Source organism: Dermacentor variabilis, chromosome 8, assembly GCF_050947875.1.
Source record: "Dermacentor variabilis isolate Ectoservices chromosome 8, ASM5094787v1, whole genome shotgun sequence".
NCBI lineage: Eukaryota > Metazoa > Arthropoda > Arachnida > Ixodida > Ixodidae > Dermacentor > Dermacentor variabilis.
The window spans coordinates 71,183,231-71,205,678 of record NC_134575.1 but is presented as its reverse complement, the minus strand read 5'-3'; the positions used below and the strand labels follow the sequence as shown (position 1 = coordinate 71,205,678).

Below are 22,448 nucleotides of genomic sequence, written 5' to 3'. Positions count from 1 at the left end.
TTAGTGTATTAAAAGTCGTGCCAAAAATGAACAGCACATCGTACTCTAGAAAGCATAAGCTGGCAACTCGCTTTCGCAGGCCTGCACAAAAAGAATATAGAATCGACGAAAAAAAAAAAAAAACGAGATTTGCGACGATGTGCGTGCGTGCGTGCGTGCGTGTTGCGATGCAGCAACCGACAGGCCCCCCCCAGCATGACTCGGCGTTCTTCTCTGGGTCTCTCCCTATCAGCGCCTCTGCGATGGCACGCACATCGCATGTTAGAACGGGAACAAACAGCGCTCGGGCGGGACGATGTGAGGACGAAAGACAAGGCGCTGTGCTAATAACCGCCGCTTTATTGCGGCGAATGCAACAGACAGCCTTGTCTGTCGTCCCGACTTCGTCCCGTCCAAGCGCTGCTTGTCACAGTCCTAATGATGCACTACCAGTTCAGACCAACGCACTCCTTCTATCGCACATTCATGTATCTGCGCTTGTTTTCAAGTTCATTAACATTTTCTTCCGTACCTGATAACAGCATTAGTGGTCCCATAGTTATGAAACTGTCAGGGGGACCACATAAAACTATGCATATCAAGTATGGATTGCAGCATGCTATAAAAGGTATATGTGAGCATTAAGTATGAATTTTATTATTATATTAATTATTTGTATTTGCATTTGTGCGCAACATACGGACACCAATAAAAGGAAATCGCACTACAAGGCCAGATGGACGACACAGACACAGCAATAGCTTGAGGAAGTGAAGATATTTATCCATTATTAGTCATCCGCTTTCTTTTTCCTCGTCTCGTATGCCGTCCCAACAGCCTTTGTTTCCTCCGTCCTCCCTTGGAATAGATTGGATAATAGCGTATACCATCGAATCAATATTGGCGAACCTGCATGGCTGATAACTATTTTTTTTTATTAGAAGCCATTAAATAGCCCCTAGGCAGACGCCGCGTGTACCTGGTGGTTAGCGCGCATGTGACCCAAGTCCCAAAACGTTGCCTCCGAGATTTTTCGGCGTGCCGCGGGTCTTGGAGGTCACGTAGAGAAACCACGCGTTCTAGGTCATGCGTCCCTTTTTCTGAGCGGTGATGGCGGCGGTTCATTTTTATTTTTTTTTTTTCGTCTCGATATCAAAACGTCTACCTATACTTTTGCGAGCTTATCGTGGCGTATTCACTCGTACAACAAACGTGAAGTTTTGGCACGGACCCTGTTTTGTATCGGCACTAGGATTTCCAATTGGATTTCCACTTGGTTTGGATAAGCAAAGGCGGGGGATGCTTTGGCACTCGTCGATTATCGTCGAAGTGCGCGGCCTTAAGCGTGTTTCTATTCGGAACTATCGGGCTCGAAGCCAAACTGATGCAACGACGTACTTGTAAATTACGCGTGAATGTGCGTCTACGCTTGTGACAACTGACGCGTTTCGCGTCCAAGCCGTGGGGTGTCGCCTCCATCTACAGGACAGCAGCGTACCGCCGCCAGCAGTAGTCGAAGCCAAAACTAGGCGTACGCATCTGCCAACCTGTAAACTTCAAAGGGACGCTCATGAGACACGCTAAATCAGCTTAGACAAATAAAGTAGCCTTTCAAAGCTGCCTTCCTTTTTCCCGCATATTTCGCAGAAATAGTTTGATTATTAGATGTGAAATTGAAGGTGAAAGTTCCAATTCTTCGCAATAGGATGGAATTGAATTTCGCGTCGGAACCCCAGCGGCCGTACGTCGGTGTGACATCGTGGATCTCAAAGCTTTCTTTGTTTTTTTTTATCTTCTTCTTTCGTATTTGGGTCGGTGTGGCTCAGTAAGTCCTTGACACTTTCTAAGTTCAGCCTCTGGCTCGTTTAGAATACGATGCAGTCTATATTTGCCGATAAGAATTTAACTAGACCTGAGCCCAAGTCCATGACGTCCAGGCGTGTTGGCGTCGTGACGTCACCGCTTAGTCGCGGCTTCCGAGGTCGCGTGGCCACTCATATTTTGTTGTTGCGTCTTTTCTCGATCGCCAAGCCTCCTGTGACGGTAAGATTGTTTTTGTTCGTTCGTTTTGTTTCCAATTGCAAAAGGGAAGCAGCAAACTTGGAACAGCACAAGCTGATGTTTTTATATCAGCGACCTTTTGAGCGACTTCACCGTTGCCGATTTCGCCTGCTTCAAAAACTTGTCTCAATAAACTTCGTCGAAGCAGGTGCACCTCTAGTGCCTTCATTAAGATAGGAGGTCTTCCAGCGGTACGGTTGGCAAGCAAGTATTTTTCGCAAACATAGCTTATGTTCCCTTAAACGTGCCGAAACATTCGTAAAATCCTAGAACGAGCGCGAATTCGTGCACTTAAAGAATTCGGACGGGTTCGCAGGTATGCCGTACTTAACATAAAGGGCGTTAAGCAAGAACCTTTGCATAATTAAATACGTTCCCGAGAGGCACACACCCGCAGACAGCGCACTGAGCTCTCCAAATGAGATAATAAAGAAACTGAATGAAAATCTTGCAGCAGCGGTACCGCTGCAAAGAAGGGAAAGAAAGAAAGAGTGTGAAGTTTAGATGTCGGTACTTTAGCTTCTTTTCAACCAATGTTTTATTCCACTTTTTTTTTTTTTGCCGAATAAAATGAGCTGTCTCGCTGTTCGAGCCCCCACGTTTCATCACGCTGGCACTGGTGCGGTGTAGAAACGAAAACAAAGGAACGCGTAATGTTGCGCAAGCGATTTCCCCGAATCGAGTACTCGCGGCCGCCAGAGGACGGCCCACACAGCGATGTCATCGTTAATCGATCGTGCGCCGATTGGCGCTCATTGAGCCTCGGCGACCTTCACGTGACGATAGGGACTCGTAACGAGATGCAAGGACGAGCCCGTGCATGCGTTGTGTGCTGCGACGGCACCCACGCGGACAGCTACCCGCAAAGCGTGTTCTGTGTTCTACGAACACGTTTACCGCTGCGTCAACGTTGTGCCGTTGCAGTTAACAGTGGACCTTGTGCGTGACGAATAACGCTAAAACAACCGGCGCATCACGCTTAGAGGCGCTGTCTCACGTTTATCTTTTCCCAATTTCTTCTTTTTTTTTTTCCGAACCTTCCATTCATCCAAAGAACAGTACCGATATATCAGTTTTTGCTTCATCGCATGCGTGCGTTTAAGTGCTTATTGTGCACTGTTACCAGTGCAGAAGTGCCACATCAGCGTAAACGGGTTGAATAACGTGATAACAATACAGTCGCTAATCTCGCTGCGACTTCACGAGTTCAGGAACGGGGTTTTATAGCGTTCGTATGCACGTAAAAGTACACGCCGATCACAACGCTCTGGCCATTCCCTTCACACTCTTTTGTATAAACCCCATGCAAGCGATCTTGCACGCGACTGCGACAGGCGACGCGATGGAGATGGCTGTCGCGTTCGCTCGTCGCCTACAAGTTGCACCCCATGCGAGCGATGACTTCGAGCGACGTCTCCCCAGTGTTGCCGGTATGAGGGCAGCAATATAGGCGCCGAAACTAGCGTGACGCGTGCTTTATTAACTTAAGTTGATGTATCTTACTGTAAAAAGCAGCATAAGATATTTCTGAAAGTCTTGCAGCAGGTTCTTATCCTTGCACCTATAAAAATTCAATCGTTTCTTGTTCGGTGCGACAATCGGAAGTACTGGAGTTATGTACATCCAGTTCCGGCTTTGCGCTATTGGCTAGTCGCTCATAGCACTTCCGGGCGACGAGCGACGAATTCTAGATTTGCAAAACCGAGCGATCGCGCGACAAGACCGAGCGATCTGTTCAAGCAACGGCCTGATCCGTCGCGCGAACCCGTCGCTCGTCGCTGTCGCGCACAAAATCGCGCTAATGGGGTTTAGCCTTTAAGGCTCATTCACACTGGCGACTGACAGTGGTCACGCGACCAGGTTGGTCGCAAAGCGACCAGTCGCAAATGGTCGCTTTTCTCGAAAAGCGACCATTTTGGGCCAGTCGCTCGCTGCTCGATTTTTCAGTCGCGCGACCCCTGGCCGCAAAACTGATAAAGGTACATACACGCTTTGGGGTGTACATCTGCCACACAACGATAATCGTTATCTGCCTTGCATGCGTTTCCTCTCTTTAAAACATCGCGCCCGCTACTTTCCTGTCGGGAAAGCTATGTGATGCCGATAACGCGCATGTGGCAAGTACCGGGCTCGCAGCGTTAAAGAAAGGAAACGCGGTCAAGACAGATGTGGCAAGATACGACCCAAAGGGTGTACTTTTGTTTTAGAGTGCAGTCAACCACGCTCGCGCGCGGCTAAATTTTCAGCCTCGTTTTCATGCCGAACATGTAAAAAAAACTGGAATGCAACAAGTACCAGTCATCACCTCATCACAATGTCTTCAAGATGCACCAATTTGCGAGTTTTCAGTCGCAGTCCGCGACGCTAAATATCGCTTCAACGGCCGTCGAGATAACAAAAAACGCGTCCGGTTACTTCACGCTGCATGCATGGAGATTTGCGCGCACAAAAGGTGGATTCCGCCGCTTATGCTTGCACAGTCTTATCGCCGACAGTCAGATAAGATAGTCTTCACGCACTATATGTCGCAGGAGCCAAGCTCACGGCTCATATATCAGCCTGTCGCCAAAGCCCCCTAGTCATTGCAACTTTTATATATATATATATATATACATATATATATATATATATATATATATATATACATATATATATATATATATATATATATATATATATATATATATATATATATATATATATATATACACTGCATAATCTTATCTCCGAGCCATGAAATGACAGACAGGCAGGCCGTTTCGACGTCAAGCGAAACGTTATCGCCTGGACTTGCGTCACGTACCGAGACTGACCACGTTGCACGGCACGTATAAATTCGCAGCGTAATTCAGCGACTAAATGATTTCGGGCTAAACAAGACGCAATTAACTCGAACATAAAAGCGCAATATTTGCCCACTTCCACAATAAACGCTCGTCTCAAGCAAGGTCTACAATTCGTGCAAGCTATTATTACCGACACGTTTAAGCTGCTCGTCGCACTTTTTTTTTTTAACTTTTTTTTCCCGTCACGAGCCGACCGGCCTTTCCTCGGAGAGCACGCACTGTCGACGAAGCCGCTTCGCAGAAACGAACAGCTGACGCCCATCAACATGAAAAATATAAACGGATCTCTGACGCGGCGATCGTCCGCGATCAGGCCACCGCCTGAACCAGCTGTTGAACGGGTCGAGGCAGCCTAGCCGGTAAAGCAACGTGTGACGAAGCTATTAAGATAGCCCGGTGTAATGATGCCCGATTCCTCTTATGCTCTCCGCCTTAACTCGTACCTGGAACGAGCTGCTTTGGGGGAGAAGTCACGCTTAGAGAACAGAGAAGCCCTGAACGTCGTATCGATTGCTGAAGCAGACGGCTTTTCTTCTTTTCCCGACAACAAAAACCAGTTTGTCTCGGCAGACAGGATGACGATCGACGCCGCCAATATTTAAAAATAACGGAACAATCTCGCGCAAGCCATTGCATCCGGGATGCGGTTATCAACGTTACGACAATGGCACGCAAGAGATGTGTACAAGTGAAACAACCGAGAACGCAGAACCTAAAGGTCCCGAGTACAGTGAGAACTTGGGCACGTTATAGTGGCGTAGGCAGCATTTGCATTACTACCGCGTTCAATTGAACAGCTGCTTACAGTCAAAAATGCAGATTTCTGCCACCATACAAGGAAAATACGGGACATGGGTTGACAACGAAAGATTGCTGGCTCCATTGCAAGGTTTATCTTTCCCTTTTTTTTTTTTTTTCTTCTCGTGTGAGACGGAAAACACAGAAAATTGACCAGACATCTGGAAACCCCGAAAGTAAGTTCTGCTATGCTATCGGAGACGTCAGTTAAACACGGTTCCGAACTTACGATTCTGGTCACCTGTCTGCTAACAAGAACTAACGTTTTTCTATGACAACGTTAAGCAACAGTCTTCCCATTTTGCGTCTGCTACGGCGAAACTCAAGAACGTACGGTACAGAACTCCAGGCAACCCGCTGGTTAAGTAACCTGCATCATCCCCTTACTGCCCACCGGACAGACTCCGGAGCATAAAGTTACCATCGCAATGCAGAACAATCGACCACCCAACCCAGATGTCTGGACAGCAGAGCAGGCGACAACATCCGTTCGGGAAACCGCGCAGATCAAGTCATCCGCGTCGAACTGCACACACGAGATAAACAGGCGCTTTTTCAAAGTGGCTCGCACAGGAAACTCGGTGGGGGGAGGCCGTTGGATGCTCGCGATCGGGCGATTGTTGTTGTCGGCTATCGATTTTAGCATCACTGTCTTGGGTCACTGCCCGGTGCAGCGAGTTTCAACGACGCCGAGGCGTCGTCGTGCGACAGCAGTCACCGTCGAAAGGCACGCAAATAAACGACGAACGAGAGAGAAAAACAATCCGTAGGCTTACCGGACGTAGGGAAGGACTCCGTACTCCTCGGCACCGACGCGGTCATGTTCATTTCAGAGTCCACGTTCCGGACGGGCGAAGCAGGGTAACGCATCAACAGGCGAGAACTTGGCGGAGATGAGAACAAAAGGAACGGTTATGTGTAGTTAAAACGGTTAACTGATAAATTAGGGAGCAGTTAAAACTCAAAACGTAAACGAGATCCCGGCCTTGCAAAACCAGCTTGCAAGACCACCCCCTGCAGCAGTGAGAAGGGGGGTGGACACGATAGTAGGCTCTGCAAGCAGCCGCTTTTTTTCTCGGCGTCGTGGTGGTGGCGCCACTTGCTTTTCCTAGGTTTCGGTTTCGCTATTGTATTTGTTCAAGAACCAATACTTATCATACTTATCTTCCCCCGTTAATTTATTTAATCAGCAAACAATAAAGGCTTCATTAATAAACATTTACTTTGCTAACGTAAGCTTCGACACGCGCGCGTAAATAAGCAAGGTGTGGTTTCGCAAATTTAAGTCAATGCACTTTTCAAATGCTTCAAACGGAAATAATTTTCTACGCTGGTGTACACACAAGTTGTGAGCCCGTTATCACAATGCTTGCTCCGCCGGAAAGTCTGTTTGATTGATAAAAGTCGTGTTATTGGTACAAATGCTCAAATTTAGAGCTCTGTCCAGCCTAACAAAGCTTAGAACGCAAGGTTTCTTCGGCGAATTGTCATTTCACTGTTGTGATCATCGAGAAAAAAAAAAAGAAGGTGCGTACGTTTAGGTGAGGGGGCAGAAATGAATGTTTACCACGCGCAAACGTATTTACTTTGAGCGAATTCAAACCGCCTTGCAACGTGTCTCCTCGTAGAAAACATATGCTCAACGTAGAGAGCGATCGCTATGTGAATTTGCCTACTAAGCTGCAACTAGCAAGCGATGTTAGTGGACGATGACTTGGTCTCGCGCCGATATCCAAAACAGGAGTCCCCAATCCGCTTCCGCAGATCACAAGGCAGTAGGGAGCTGCAGTAGGCTGTAGCGCAGCCCAGTCAACGCCTCACATGCGGCGTTGTTACTGCGTTAAAATTTTATTGGCGTACAGCTTCTTGTTGTCCTGGCAGACGGGGAAGTATCGCCATCTATTAATAGGAATATGCATCACGTCTTTTACATTGCGCGGTTCTTTTGAGCGAAAGCGTTGTCCGGTTCACTCGTGCATAAAACTTACAGCGCAAAAAGAAAATGCGGGGAAATACAGGGGGAGTGTTGAGGCAACAATTACAGGCTTTATAGGGTGTTGTCTGTTTCTGTAGCTTTCGTTTTATGTTTCAGGGATGTTAACGTAGCGATTTCCGCGATGTGTAGCGGTAGAGATTCAGGTAAACACGCAGGCAGAATGGGCGTTGGGGCAGAGATGTAAACGTGAGTGGCCTAGAGTTACTGTATATGCTACCAAAGGTTGCTACCTTTGGTAGCATATACAGTAACTCTAGAGTGGCCTGCATGGTGCAGCCACCTGGTGGCAAAGAGCTCAAACAGACAAAAATAGCTAATATTGCAGCAACCAAGCGTATTCCACTTCACTGCTGGTGTAAATTTTCGCCATTGCCGTAATCGTGCTGCTGCCGCAGATTTACACCAGCAACGATGTAGAATACACTTGGTTGCTGCACTATTAGCTGTTTTTGTCGCAGTTTTGCGCCACCAGGTGGCTGCACCATGCAGGCAGCTCACGTTTACATCTCCGCCCCAACGCCCAATCCGCCTGCGTTTACCCGAATACAGGACAAGTTACAATTCCCTAATAGAACTTTAGTGCGTCCGGGATTCCGGCAAACGCGGGCGCTTTGGCGGGTGAACTGGGGCATAAACGTGAGCAGCCAGATCGGTGGCGCCAGCTGGTGATACAAAGCTGAACCATACAAACACAGAACCAATTACTATATTCTGCTTAGCTGCTCGTGTAAATTTTCAACAGCGGTGTAGTCGTGTTCACAATCACGCTACTGCCGTAAATTTGCACCAGCAGCGAAGCAGTATATAGTAGGTTTCATTTCATTTTATTACCTTAAAGACCCCTTGCGGGGTATTACATAAGGGGTTACTGCAATTTTAGCACTGTGCTTGTCTGGTTGAGCTCTACGCCACCAGGTGGCTGCACCGATCCAGCCGCCTACTTTATGCCCCCGCCCATACGGCAATCCGCCCAAACCACCACTGTTTGCCGGAATAGCGGACTAGTTAAAAGTCCCTTGATCGTTTACTTTATTTACCGTTTACGCTGGTTTTCAGGCACTAAGCTTTTTTCGTTGTTGTATAAAGTAGGTTTTTTTTAATAAGATATCAATTGTGTGGGCAGCTCAGTTTTACTTAGGCAGCTTACGTTCACTTCAATTCATACTGCTACTACAGGCACTACAGCTGCGAGTCCTACTCTTCGTGTAGTACTCTATGTTGCTATCGCATTCATTGCTGCGATCGCCCTTTTGGAGAAACCAATATTTTTTAAAATCCTTTTGTCTCGCTACATGGTGACCGCGAGCTCTGTCTTCGTCTGTGCTTATATATATATATATATATATATATATATATATATATATATATATATATATATATATATATATTGTGACGTCACGGTAAGGGCCTACCTTTTTTTGAGCCGGAGAGACGTGGCGAAGGACCCTCAGCGTAGTCCACTATGATGATGCGCCTACACGCACGATGAAGAAGGGCACTCCCATGATGATGATAATATACAAATGATGAAGTGCGCAATAAAAAAGAGCGGCCATCCTGGACGCAGCCAAAAGGTACAGGGAACGCCGCGTGAAGGGCTTCATACGAGAAATGTGGCCCACTTCGGTAGAGCGGAGACGACGGTCAGTCGAGGTAACACCAGGGGTCACACGATAATTAACGGGAGAATTAATTTCCGGGACCGTATATGGGCTTATAAACCGGAACTGAAACTTCTCACACAACCCGGTAGAGTGAACTAGTGTCCAGAGATGCACTTCATCGCCAGGCTGGTAGAAAACTACGCGATGAGAGGCGTCATAATGATCCTTGCGGTCCTGTCTGGCTTCGGTGTTGAAGCGGGCACGCTGGCGACAGCGGTCAAGTCGGGAAACTTATTCTTCGCAGGAAGATGGAGATCGACTGACAGGGCCACAGAAGAAAGAAACGTCGAGAAAGGAACTGGGCTAACGGCCATAAACAAGGTAGAATGGTGAGTAACCAGTTGTGCGTTGAACGGCGGTGTTATACGCGAAGGAGACGAATGGCAAAATTGCACCCCAATTTCTGTGACCTGGTTGAATGGTTATTATGTAAGCATGCGATGAAACCGCTTAGTGAGGCCGTTGGTCTGAGGATGGCAATTTGAAGTAGTCTTGTGAGTTGTGCCAGAGGCTCTGAGCACTTCGCCAACCAGTTCTGAAAGAAATGTCTTTCCGCGGTCCCTCAGAAGGACACGAGGGGCACCATGACTCAGGATTATGGCTTGAAGAATGAAGGCAGCAACTTCGGAAGCAGATGCAGAACTGACGCAAGCTGCTTCGGCATAGCGCGTAAGGTTGTAGACGGCTGCTGTAACTATCCATCCACTACCGGCGGGAATCATGGAAAGTGGCCCATAGGGATCGACGCCAACAACCTCGAACGGTTCCGCAGGACAAGAAGAACTTGGCAAATGGCCAAGCAAAGAGTGGGAATATAATGAGCTTCTAAGTGTAATAACGACAGATATACGGAAAGAGAAGCAACATGCTCGTTCGAAAGAAAAAAAAGGAACCGAAAAGCTGGTGGAACAGGCAGACGCGAGAAGCGATCGGCGAACGACAGAAAGCCTCCCGAGAGCACAGGCAGGCAAAAAAAGCGCAGTTGCCGCAGGATTAAGTATCCAGAAAATAGGAAATATCCGGGAGAAAAAAAATGTATGGTTCAAATACTGGTTTAAGCAAAGATAAAAGGTGAAAGTGATTGTTGGTTGTCAGAAGTGCGTGAGAAAAAGAAGGCCGCACCTAGAATAGTTTGGAGCCACATAAACTTATTCGGCAGGAAGTCTGGAACAATACAACATATCCTAGACAAAGATGGAAACAAACTGGGGGAAGCGGCACTAAATTACATCCGAAAAATAACAGCCGAATATTTTCAAGGCAATGACGAGGTTGTTATACACAAGAAGCATAGCGCTGCAAGGACGATCGACAAAGACTAGACAGGACAAGCGCTAACTTTCAACACGTTGAAAGTTAGCGCTTGTCCTGCCTAGTCTTTGTCGATCGTCCTTCCCGCGCTATGCTTCTAGTGTAACTATGTATTACCAACCAGCCCAAGCCTATACTCTTCTGAAGACGAGGTTGTATTTGAAGAAGAAAAAAACAAGCATGAAAGAGAACCAGATGGGAAAGGAGTTAGTGCTGACAAATTTCAATGGGAAGAAAGCGGAAGGGAAAATTCCGAAGCACACAGCCACAGGACTAGACGAGGTTCCCGTCAGGCTGGTTAATGAACTATAGAACAAAAAAGTAAGGAAGCTCTGGTGAAAGCAGTGGAAAAAACTTTAAAAGGTAGAAGAATACCAGGCAGTTGTCGACAAAGTAGAATGAATTTAATTTTTAAAGGTAAAAGGGAGAAAGATAGAATTCGCTCTTACAGACCATTGACCATTACATCGGCAATATACAGGTTATCAATGTAGGCAATTAAGTTAAAGCTGCAAGCATGAACAGAGAATAATGGCATTTTGGAAGAAGTTCCGAATAGCTTCAGAATAAGTAGGCGTTTGGATGATAACTTCTTTGTCCTTACTCAGTGTATTGAAATATCAAGAGTAGAAAGGAGACCGTTATATATGGCCTTTTTAGACGTTACAGGGGCGTATGACAACGTAGACCACAACATTTTGTAGGATATTCTGGAAAGGGAAGACTTATGCGACGATTGTATACAGCTCTTGAGAGAGATTTACCTATAAAATACCGTTTGCGTTGAATGGGAGGGATGAGGAGTGAGGAGAAAGTTGATATCAGCAAAGGACTGAGGCAGGGGTGCCTTTTATCCCCAATGCTGTTTATAATGCACACGGTGAGGATGTAGAGGGCGCTAGAAAGAAGTAAGATTGGGTTTAATCTCTCATACAGACAGGCGGATACAATAGTAGAGCAACAGCTTCCAGGTTTATTTTATGCGGACGACATTGTGTTGCTAGCTAACAAAGTGATATGCAACATCTGGCTAATATCTGCGGACAGGAAGGCGATAAGTTACGTCTGAAATTTAGCGTGAGAAATCGGATGTTATAGTATTCAACAAAAACCGCGAACATACAGTGACAATACAGGGCCTGGAAATACCTCGGGTAAAATAATATAAATACCTTGATATATGGATAAACGAAGGCAATAGATATATGGAAACACGGGAACAAATTATGCAGAATCCGCGCAATCCGGGAATCGATGTAAGCGAAGCTTTCTGTGCAGTTTTCTTTGATTGATGACAATTAGCGGTGACGCTGACGGTAAATGTTTAATTTCTTCAGCGTTTTGACCAACACAAGAGTAGTTTGTTGATGTTAAACGTTACCTTGCGTACACCACTGCTATTTGTCTGCGTAGTACACAAAACACAAAGGGAGAGGTGTTTGCTTGAGGCGTTGTTGTGCGCCATATTCCATAAGCTCTGAGAAGGTTGAGCATTGTGATTGCGTCATATGGCACACAGCATTATGGTGAAGTACGTGCCAAAACCGCAATCGGATTATGAGGCAGGCCGTAGTGGCGCTATCCGGATTAATCCGGATATGTCTGCAACACGGAACGCGTAAACCACTCCCTTTTTACACCGCTGGGTGCTCGGTTGTGCCGGATCGGTGTGGCATCGCAAGGGATATTTCTGCAATACGGAACGCGTAAACCGCTCCCTTTTTACACCGCTGGGTGCTCGGTTGTGCCGGATCGGAAGGGATATGTCCGCTACACGGAACGCGTAAACCGCTCCCTTTTTACGCCGCTGGGTGCTCGGTTGTGCCGGATCGGTGTGGCATCGCAAGGGATATTTCTGCAATACGGAACGCGTAAACCGCTCCCATTTTACGCCGCTGGGTGCTCGGTTGTGCCGGATCGGTGTGGCATCGCAAGGGATATTTCTGCAACACGGAACGCGTAAACCGTTCCCATTTTACACCGCTGGGTGCTCGGTTGTGCCGGATCGGAAGGGATATGTCCGCTACACGGAACGCGTAAACCGCTCCCTTTTTACGCCGCTGGGTGCTCGCTTGTGCCGGATCGGTGTGGCATCGCAAGGGATATGTCTGCAACACGGAACGCGTAAACCGCTCCCATTTTACGCCGCTGGGTGCTCGGTTGTGCCGGATCGGTGTGGCATCGCAAGGGATATTTCTGCAATACGGAACGCGTAAACCGCTCCCTTTTACGCCGCGAGGTGCTCGGTTGTGCCGGATCAGTGTGGCATCGCAAGGGATATGTCTGCAACACGGAACGCGTAAACCGCTCCCATTTTACGCCGCTGGGTGCTCGGTTGTGCCGGATCGGTGTGGCATCGCAAGGGATCTGTCTGCAACACGGAACGCGTAAACCGCTCCCTTTTTACGCCGCTGGGTGCTCGGTTGGGCCGGATCAGTGTGGCATCGCAAGGAAATATGTCTGCAACACGGAACGCGTAAACCGTTCCCATTTTACACCGCTGGGTGCTCGGTTGTGCCGGATCGGAAGGGATATGTCCGCTACACGGAACGCGTAAACCGCTCCCTTTTTACGCCGCTGGGTGCTCGCTTGTGCCGGATCGGTGTGGCATCGCAAGGGATATGTCTGCAACACGGAACGCGTAAACCGCTCCCATTTTACGCCGCTGGGTGCTCGGTTGTGCCGGATCGGTGTGGCATCGCAAGGGATATTTCTGCAATACGGAACGCGTAAACCGCTCCCTTTTACGCCGCGAGGTGCTCGGTTGTGCCGGATCAGTGTGGCATCGCAAGGGATATGTCTGTAACACGGAACGCGTAAACCGCTCCCATTTTACGCCGCTGGGTGCTCGGTTGTGCCGGATCGGTGTGGCATCGCAAGGGATCTGTCTGCAACACGGAACGCGTAAACCGCTCCCTTTTTACGCCGCTGGGTGCTCGGTTGGGCCGGATCGGAAGGGATATGTCCGCTACACGGAACGCGTAAACCGCTCCCTTTTTACGCCGCTGGGTGCTCGGTTGTGCCGGATCGGTGTGGCATCGCAAGGGATATTTCTGCAATACGGAACGCGTAAACCGCTCCCATTTTACGCCGCTGGGTGCTCGGTTGTGCCGGATCGGTGTGGCATCGCAAGGGATATTTCTGCAACACGGAACGCGTAAACCGTTCCCATTTTACACCGCTGGGTGCTCGGTTGTGCCGGATCGGAAGGGATATGTCCGCTACACGGAACGCGTAAACCGCTCCCTTTTTACGCCGCTGGGTGCTCGCTTGTGCCGGATCGGTGTGGCATCGCAAGGGATATGTCTGCAACACGGAACGCGTAAACCGCTCCCATTTTACGCCGCTGGGTGCTCGGTTGTGCCGGATCGGTGTGGCATCGCAAGGGATATTTCTGCAATACGGAACGCGTAAACCGCTCCCTTTTACGCCGCGAGGTGCTCGGTTGTGCCGGATCAGTGTGGCATCGCAAGGGATATGTCTGCAACACGGAACGCGTAAACCGCTCCCATTTTACGCCGCTGGGTGCTCGGTTGTGCCGGATCGGTGTGGCATCGCAAGGGATCTGTCTGCAACACGGAACGCGTAAACCGCTCCCTTTTTACGCCGCTGGGTGCTCGGTTGGGCCGGATCAGTGTGGCATCGCAAGGAAATATGTCTGCAACACGGAACGCGTAAACCGTTCCCATTTTACACCGCTGGGTGCTCGGTTGTGCCGGATCGGAAGGGATATGTCCGCTACACGGAACGCGTAAACCGCTCCCTTTTTACGCCGCTGGGTGCTCGCTTGTGCCGGATCGGTGTGGCATCGCAAGGGATATGTCTGCAACACGGAACGCGTAAACCGCTCCCATTTTACGCCGCTGGGTGCTCGGTTGTGCCGGATCGGTGTGGCATCGCAAGGGATATTTCTGCAATACGGAACGCGTAAACCGCTCCCTTCTACGCCGCGAGGTGCTCGGTTGTGCCGGATCAGTGTGGCATCGCAAGGGATATGTCTGTAACACGGAACGCGTAAACCGCTCCCATTTTACGCCGCTGGGTGCTCGGTTGTGCCGGATCGGTGTGGCATCGCAAGGGATCTGTCTGCAACACGGAACGCGTAAACTGCTCCCTTTTTACGCCGCTGGGTGCTCGGTTGGGCCGGATCAGTGTGGCATCGCAAGGAAATATGTCTGCAACACGGAACGCGTAAACCGTTCCCATTTTACACCGCTGGGTGCTCGGTTGTGCCGGATCGGTGTGGCATCGCAAGGGATCTGTCTGCAACACGGAACGCGTAAACCGCTCCCTTTTTACGCCGCTGGGTGCTCGGTTGGGCCGGATCAGTGTGGCATCGCAAGGAAATATGTCTGCAACACGGAACGCGTAAACCGTTCCCATTTTACACCGCTGGGTGCTCGGTTGTGCCGGATCGGTGTGGCATCGCAAGGGATATGTCTGCAACACAGAACGCGTAAACCGCTCCCTTTTTACACCGCTGGGTGCTCAGTTGGGCCGGATCGGTGTGGCATCGCAAGGAAATATGTCTGCAACACAGAACGCGTAAACCACTCCATTCTTACGCCGCTGGGTGCTCGCTTGTGCTGGATCAGTGTGGCATCGCAAGGGATATGTCTGCAACACGGAACGCGTAAACGGCTCTCTTTTTACGCCGCCGGGTGCTCGGTTGGGCCGGATCAGTGTGGCATCGCAAGGAAATATGTCTGCAACACAGAACGCGTAAACCGCTCCCTTTTTACGCCGCTGGGTGCTCGGTTTGGCCGGATCGGTGTGACATCGCAAAGGATGTCTGCAACACGGAACACGTAAACCGCTCCCTTTTCAGTACCGACACATCCAAATTGAAATCACCGACAAAGACAACAGGGCTAGTGTCATCGCAGCTAATTCACGCAAAGTGAGTAGTCATAAACGCTACGGGCCTACGAGTCATTGCATTTTTTGCTTGCTTAAGGGGGTATGAGCCAATGCTCACGGGGATATGAGCCACTGAAGATGATACTGTTCGTTCACGGAGATCAAAAATGCACGGAACCCTAGGCATATACAGCTTAGCTGTAAAAAAAAAAAAGAATGACTTTGACCATTACTGTCTCTTGCGATTAGGAAATTAACCGACACAGAGTTCTGAAAGAATACTTTGTGACCACAAATTGATCAGGCATTTCTCTGCATAGGGTCCCTTTAACGAGATAGTGCATGTATGGCACTCAATCAACGGCTTCTCAGATCTCATTCAATTTCTCTTGCAAAATCCGCACCATTCTCGCACCATCTGGTACGCGCGCACATTCTTCGTACATCGTGACGTCGCTCCGTCGTCGTCTCGCAGTGTGCGTAGTCAGGCTGATCTGGCATACGCATTTCGGCATTGCTCGTGAACGGCGTAGTGAAGCGCGATACAGAGAACATTGCGTGCACTAGCTGTCCGCATTACATTTAGTAGACTAGGGATTCAAGTAGCCGCCTCACTATTTCCCCTGCGGTGGGGTTGCGCTGATATATAGGCACGATGTCCCGGGTTCGACTCCCGACGGCGGCAGGCGCATTGCGACGGGGGCGAATTGCAATAGAATCGCTCGTGTACTTAGATTTAGATCCATCTTCAGAAACCCTATGTGGTTGTCGAAATTAAACGTCTAGTGTTTCTCGTAGACCCCTGCAGTGTTATTAATTTGGGACGTTAAACCACATGGATCAATCAAACTTCCGTCAAGTGCGTTGGATATGCGTACTTTTTTTTCATTACGTACAGACTGGCGTCACTGCACGAGTGGCGACTTCGCCCAACTTCTTGAACTTCTGCAGATGACCTTTTTCTGTCAGCGGCGCAATCACCCCGGAACAGTAGAAGCAGCTAGGGCACCAGACACTGTTCCCGCTTCTGTAGCGGCTCTGGTCGGAACTGCTATCGATTTTTATGCGAAACATTCCTTGGCTCATGCTCATCAGCCTATTTTTATGCCCACCGCAGGACGAATTCGGCATATGCCCAGTAGATCTCCAATTACCCGTCTTGCGCTAGCCAATTCCAACCTACGCCTGCGAATTTCCTAGTTAGTTCCACGACCCCACCCAATTTTTCTGCCGTGTTTCCCTTCCCTTGGCACCCATTCTGTAACTCTAATGATCCACCGGTTATGTGCCCTACGCATTACATGGTCTGTTCAGCTCATTTTTTTCTCTTAATGTCAACTAGACCTCGGCTATCCCCGTCTGCTCTATGATCTACGCCACTCTCCCCCTACGTCTCAACGCTCCGCCCAACATTTTTAGTTCCATCGCTCTTTACGCAGTCCTTCATGTGTTCGCGAGCTTCTTTGTCAACGCCCAAGTTTCTGCCCCATATACGTTAACACATAGCACATGTTTGCCTCATATCAGGCACTTAATTTGCAATAAGTAACTAGTGCAGGCAACTAATGGGAATATAATTAGGGAAATTGCTTTTACATGCTTGGCTTTCACATCATCGACGCAGCAGTACTGATTTTACGGCCTAGGTTTTGTTTCATAGCATGTGCAAAGCGAAGGCTGATCCAGTGTATAGCCTCACTGGGTGGCACCTCGTTCCACAAGTAGAAAAGGAAAAAGGTTTTAATGCAACAACATTATGTGGATCAAAGCGGCATTTGCCAATGTAGAGTGCATAATCATCGGTATACGTAATTACGCATTTCCTCGGCAAAGCATGTGCTTGCATGTGTGCTTGGTCAAGTATCGACTGGTATGGTCAAGTGTTAGCCAAGTTCTGTACTGAAAGCTGAATGATGCTGATAGTGACAGCTGCTGTGTACAATACTAAATGCGTTTAAGAGCAACTAACAAAGACCAGTTGTGCAGTCAGGAGTTCGACGAAAGGTCGCCTGGTCAGGTAACAATGACGAAGTTGACTTCATCTTGTTACTTGAATTGGGCAGTGACCGCAACTTCTTCAAAAAGCAGTTGTGCTGGCTGACCATAGGCAACGTTGTGAACTATAGTCGGATGCAGCTCAAGTCTGCCGTGAAGCCCGACCCACACCCTCATAACTGCCAGCCACTGTTCCTCCGCGAGGCTGCAAACAGTTTGTACTTTGAACTTTCCCTCTTACCTAAATAAGATGGTAAACACAATAAGTAATTTAGGCACATAATTTTGTACGTTTTCACTCGCAGACCTCGTTTTCCGAGGTCTGCGCAGCTCAGACCTCGGAATCAAGCATGGGCAGTCCAGCAAGCCCGTGAGGCGGCGTTGAGGCAGTGCCTTGACGTTCCCCTGTGGGAGACCTGCGCTCGGGTCGCATTAAACCTTACCGGACGTGCAAGACAGTTGTATCGATCCATCCATCCATTCACTCGCCTGTTATAGTGAATGGTGAAAGGCTAATTCTTTATAGAATTGAAGTAAGCCGCTTTCTTCGCTGCAACCATTCATTGTCAAGTTTCACTTCAGTTGGCAGTGAAGTTTCGCGAGTAAAACAGGCTCAGCAGCAAAATGAACTGTACCGTGGACTTTTGAAGAGCAAAATGCTCACTCGTACATTTTGCCCATGTCTCTTGCACACACCATCGCTTCTGCCGCTGAAAACACTCTTCAAGAACAGGAGACGCTCCTGAGGTACACCAAGTACGAAACCATTTTAAAAAGGTCGCACGACGACAATTTTGTTGGTTTCAGTGATTGGCTGGTGGAGTAAGCATACGCAGTCCCTGTGCTTTGGTTGCCAACTGCTGCTTTTTTTTTAAAGTTGTATCCTACTATAGGCAGCAGGTAGACAGCGGCAGATGCAACAAATCAAGGAAACTACAAGCCATGTGGATACCGATAGATAACCAACCAAACTGCATAGGTTCTCATGTTACTGCATCAGTCACTCATCTCGACCACAAGGGCCTGCCTTTCTTTTCTTTCCGTAATGCCGACTGAGTACACTAATTAGTCCAACTTTGTCCCTTTTGCGTCACCATTATGGATTCCTTGCTGGCAGTTTTCTTAGCATATCTGCACTTCCAGCACACTTATGTCCAGCATATACTGCTGGACATAAGTATACTACATGGTATACTGGTATACTACTGGTATACTACATGCAGCAGGTGCTGCATGTAGTATACTAACATACATTAAAACATGCCCATTTGTCAGTCTTCTCGCTTCTTTGTTGCCTTGAAGAAAAAAAATAACTGTCTGCAGCTGTCTGACTGGTAACAGTTAACCGATATACACTATACTTTTTGTCACTGGCAGTGCCGGTTCTGTTTTCACACACCTCTGTAAATTAGATTTCTTGCTTCCGGCACAGATGGGGTAGTGCCGTGTGTGGTTCTTGAAGTTGATACACCTAATAAGACTGTACCAGAGGTATCAGCCTTCGCAGTACCACCAAGAGAGTGCCCCCCACCCCCATCTAGAGCAGCAGAAGAGAATGAACTAGCAAAAAAGAGCAGGCTGCAAATCAAGTGTGCACGTGAATAGTCAAGCGCGCCCTGCTGACAGCCTGAGTACCATAACTTGAGCATTGCCGTGACCTGACTAACCACACTTTGCCAAATTTTTTCGGATGTGTGTATTATTAGTTTACCAATGAATGCAAAGGTATCACTAAAACGTAGCTGGCACAATCACAAAGTGACAATGTACACCAAGAGACTCCGTTTGGCACCTTCATGTAGCTATTTTCATGGAATCGTGCAGCATTTGAAAGGCTGCGTGAATAAGACGGCAGCACCAAATTTGATACTGATGGCTTTTATTGATGCATTCTGTTACACAGGGGAAAAATGAAGTGAGCCCACGAAAATCAAGAAAACCAGGAAGACACATTAGAAACAATGAGGATGGAAAAGTATATCTTTACCCAATTTGCCAAAACTGTAAACTGTTATTCTAAACCTGCCCCCCCCTCCCCCCCACAAAAGTGATATGGCAGTTCAAGAAATGTGCTTAAGTTAGAACACATAAAAAAAGTACACGTTAGAATGCAAGCTACGTGAATGACTCTCCAAGTCTCTGCGTTAACCAGTGTCCACCTGACCTTCTGACATACACTTCCAGCACAAGAAATAACAAAAACTTCACGCGTCTACAATAAAGAGGCACACACAAAACTAGGAGAGAAACAACATTGCTAGCAGGGGTTGCAACAAATTCAAACCAAATAGGCAAGGGTTGAAAACAGGCCAGAGAAGATAATGAAAATAAAAAGAAAAGGTCAGAAGCACACAGCATGTTTGTCGTACACTTGCCGGAAAATAGCATGGCGAAGAGCATAGGCTACACGCTGCTGCTCATTTCTCTGCTTCGGTTTCCTCTTGCCAAAGGAAATCCGCAGCCTTTCACACTCAGAGGGCAACTCCCACTAGCGGTGTCAAAATTGAAACAAACACCAGGTTGCACCATCTTTGAAAGAGTCCTTCCCCCTCCCGGAGCACAGGCAGTAGTGCCACACACCGATGGCCACTGATGACGCTCCCTCCTCAGAAAAACCCCAGACCAGACGCAGAAAGCGCGAGTGCGTAACCTCCTCTTGGCACCATTTGTGCTCTTTTCAAGCCAGGCTTGGCAGCAAGTGCCGTTTGCTGGAGGGGCAGCCATCTGCTAGAGTTTGGTGCAATGGTTGTCTTATGTGCTCCCTGGGTGCGGCCGACTGAAAGAGGGAAGCTCACAGGGAGGAGGACAGGAAGATGGCTGCTGCAGTCATTAGCTGGGGCGTGCTGGCAGCCCCGGAGTCCATTCGTTTCCCCGCGGCGGTCGCTTGTCATACAGAGAGAGACTTGAGGAGAGCGTTCTGCTTAAGAGTCGACGTGGGGGTTTGGCGGTTGTTGCCGTGGCGACGACATTACTGCGAGGCGCACGCGTTGGGACCTCCTCTCCCTCAACCCATGTTTTTTTTTGCTTTTTCCCCAGCCGGGGTTTTTGCGGATGGGGCTGCCTTGCGTTTGCTGTTGATCTCGGGTGCCATCGTTGTCGTCGTCTGCTGTCCCGCGTTGTCTGCTGGAGCCAGGAATCCAGTTACCCCCCACTCCCAGGGGGGGCTGATGCCGGTGGCGGATCACACCCAAGGCGTCCAGCCTTCGTACAGCAGTGCCAAGTTTTCCAGGCGCGTTGCCTCACTGATTATATAATCCACCTGGAAAAGAGCGGGACACAGCGATGCGATTGATATCAATGTCTGTGATAAAGTAATTCATGAGGAGCCAGTCTACACAGACAGTCTACACAATGCAAGCAATAAATGCTGGTGTATTAATGCAACCAGACCACACAACACAGTGAAGTGACTGTAGAGCCTGGACAGATGGGCACTGCGGAGCGCTTCATATGGTCTTGCTGGTGTTACACTGCAGAGTGAAACATTACTTGAGGCCATGAGAAAATGTTTCTCACACGTATGCGCACAATGTCTGGTGTTTCCAGAAGGTCATTAGATCATCTGAAGAGAGGTACTATTTTTTAGAGACAGTGGACCTTCAGACATGTGGTGACAAAATTTATAACGATTAAGAGGTGCTGTAAGTGGAGCAATGGCTGGCATCGCCTGCCAGGCTAAAACCGCCTGCAGCACCACCACCACTACCAATAGCATTGAAAGTTATCCCTCACAACATTGCAAACATGGCTTCACAAGTAGCTCACTTTTATTATCATAGGTGCCGTTGTAATGCCATTACCTAAAGAGCTATTTCATTACAAGGTCCGCTCTGTTCACATAGCCCTACCTGAACCAATTTCAACCAAATGAACGAGCCCAGCACTTCCTTCAACAGGCATAGCACGCCTGCAAGTGCAAGTTGTGCTGTGAAAATTGTGGGGAGCATAAAAGCCCATTTATTCCAGTGCATTGCACCAGCAAGTGATTGCGTTCTCTGGCTACGACTGTCGATAAAATGAATACAGTATTTCATAAAACAGTTTTCACAAAACGAAAACAGTATTTATTTAATATGAACATGCCGAGCTCATTCTACATACTCCTCACTGCTAGCCTCGCACGCTTGCGGACACGTGCAAGCTCGCGTCCGCGTGCCCATGTATGCGCAGAGAGTGCGGCGCGATTTTGAACAGCTCTTCTCTGTTATCGCGCGCTTCCTTATTGTTATCATCTCCTCATTGCAGCACATGCAAAAGTCGTCTCCCGTTGCCCCCTCCAACGACAGACGTTTTTCTCATCGATGCTGAAGTCCCGCCCGGCTTGAACGTTTGACAATACCTCTGCGGCTAGCACAACTTTTCGTCTGTGGTATCACCTTTTGGTGCCATTACGATAACGGCACGCTGCACGCCAATACTTAGCCACCATACCAATACAACACAGGTCAAAATGGCGACATCGCTCGTGTACTTCGGTTGGCTACTGGCGCGGCTAGTAGCGGCTGAGATACCGGCTTTTCTAGATGCCGCTAGCTATGCAGCATAGTTACCATATTCAATTACAAACTGGCGCGTTCTTTAAAATCCTTGAATCTAAGCCGACCCTAGAGTTTGGTATATGATTATTTGAAAAGAACTTTTGGCCTAGATTCGAATAAATACAGTACTTCTTGCATTTAGCAATACAGATTCTTTCAATGTACGCTGCCATCTGGCCTTACTTACCCACATCTGCCGTAGTTTTGATCTACTTGCACTACGGGTTGACCGAACGTGGCTAGAACCGGAGCTTGCCTGTCGCCCCAGCCACATGCAGAGTGCACCCCATAACGCACAATGGCTGCACTCGTTTAAGACTGAAATGCAGTAACTGCTGGCAAATCAAGCAGACTTCACAGAGTGAACAGTGCCACACGATGCATGCACGCAGAGCGAAAC

At 48.4% G+C, this 22,448-nt stretch overlaps 2 protein-coding genes across 5 annotated transcripts in view; both read right to left on the bottom strand.

The window, feature by feature from the left end:
- Positions 1-6,724, bottom strand: part of step (cytohesin steppke) — an 87,285-nt gene extending 80,561 nt beyond the window's left edge. Inside the window, exon 1 of the mRNA XM_075702360.1 lies at positions 6,461-6,724. Coding sequence (XP_075558475.1) covers positions 6,461-6,554 — 94 coding nt within the window. The 5' untranslated portion in view covers positions 6,555-6,724. The remainder of the gene's footprint in view (positions 1-6,460) is intronic.
- A 12,633-nt stretch (positions 6,725-19,357) lies between these two features.
- The window catches only part of nonC (serine/threonine-protein kinase Smg1), a 117,741-nt gene continuing 114,650 nt past the window's right edge, over positions 19,358-22,448 (bottom strand). For all 4 annotated transcript variants that reach the window (XM_075702352.1, XM_075702353.1, XM_075702354.1 and 1 more), the window contains one exon: positions 19,358-20,769. In XM_075702352.1, coding sequence (XP_075558467.1) covers positions 20,692-20,769 — 78 coding nt within the window. In that variant the 3' untranslated portion in view covers positions 19,358-20,691. The remainder of the gene's footprint in view (positions 20,770-22,448) is intronic.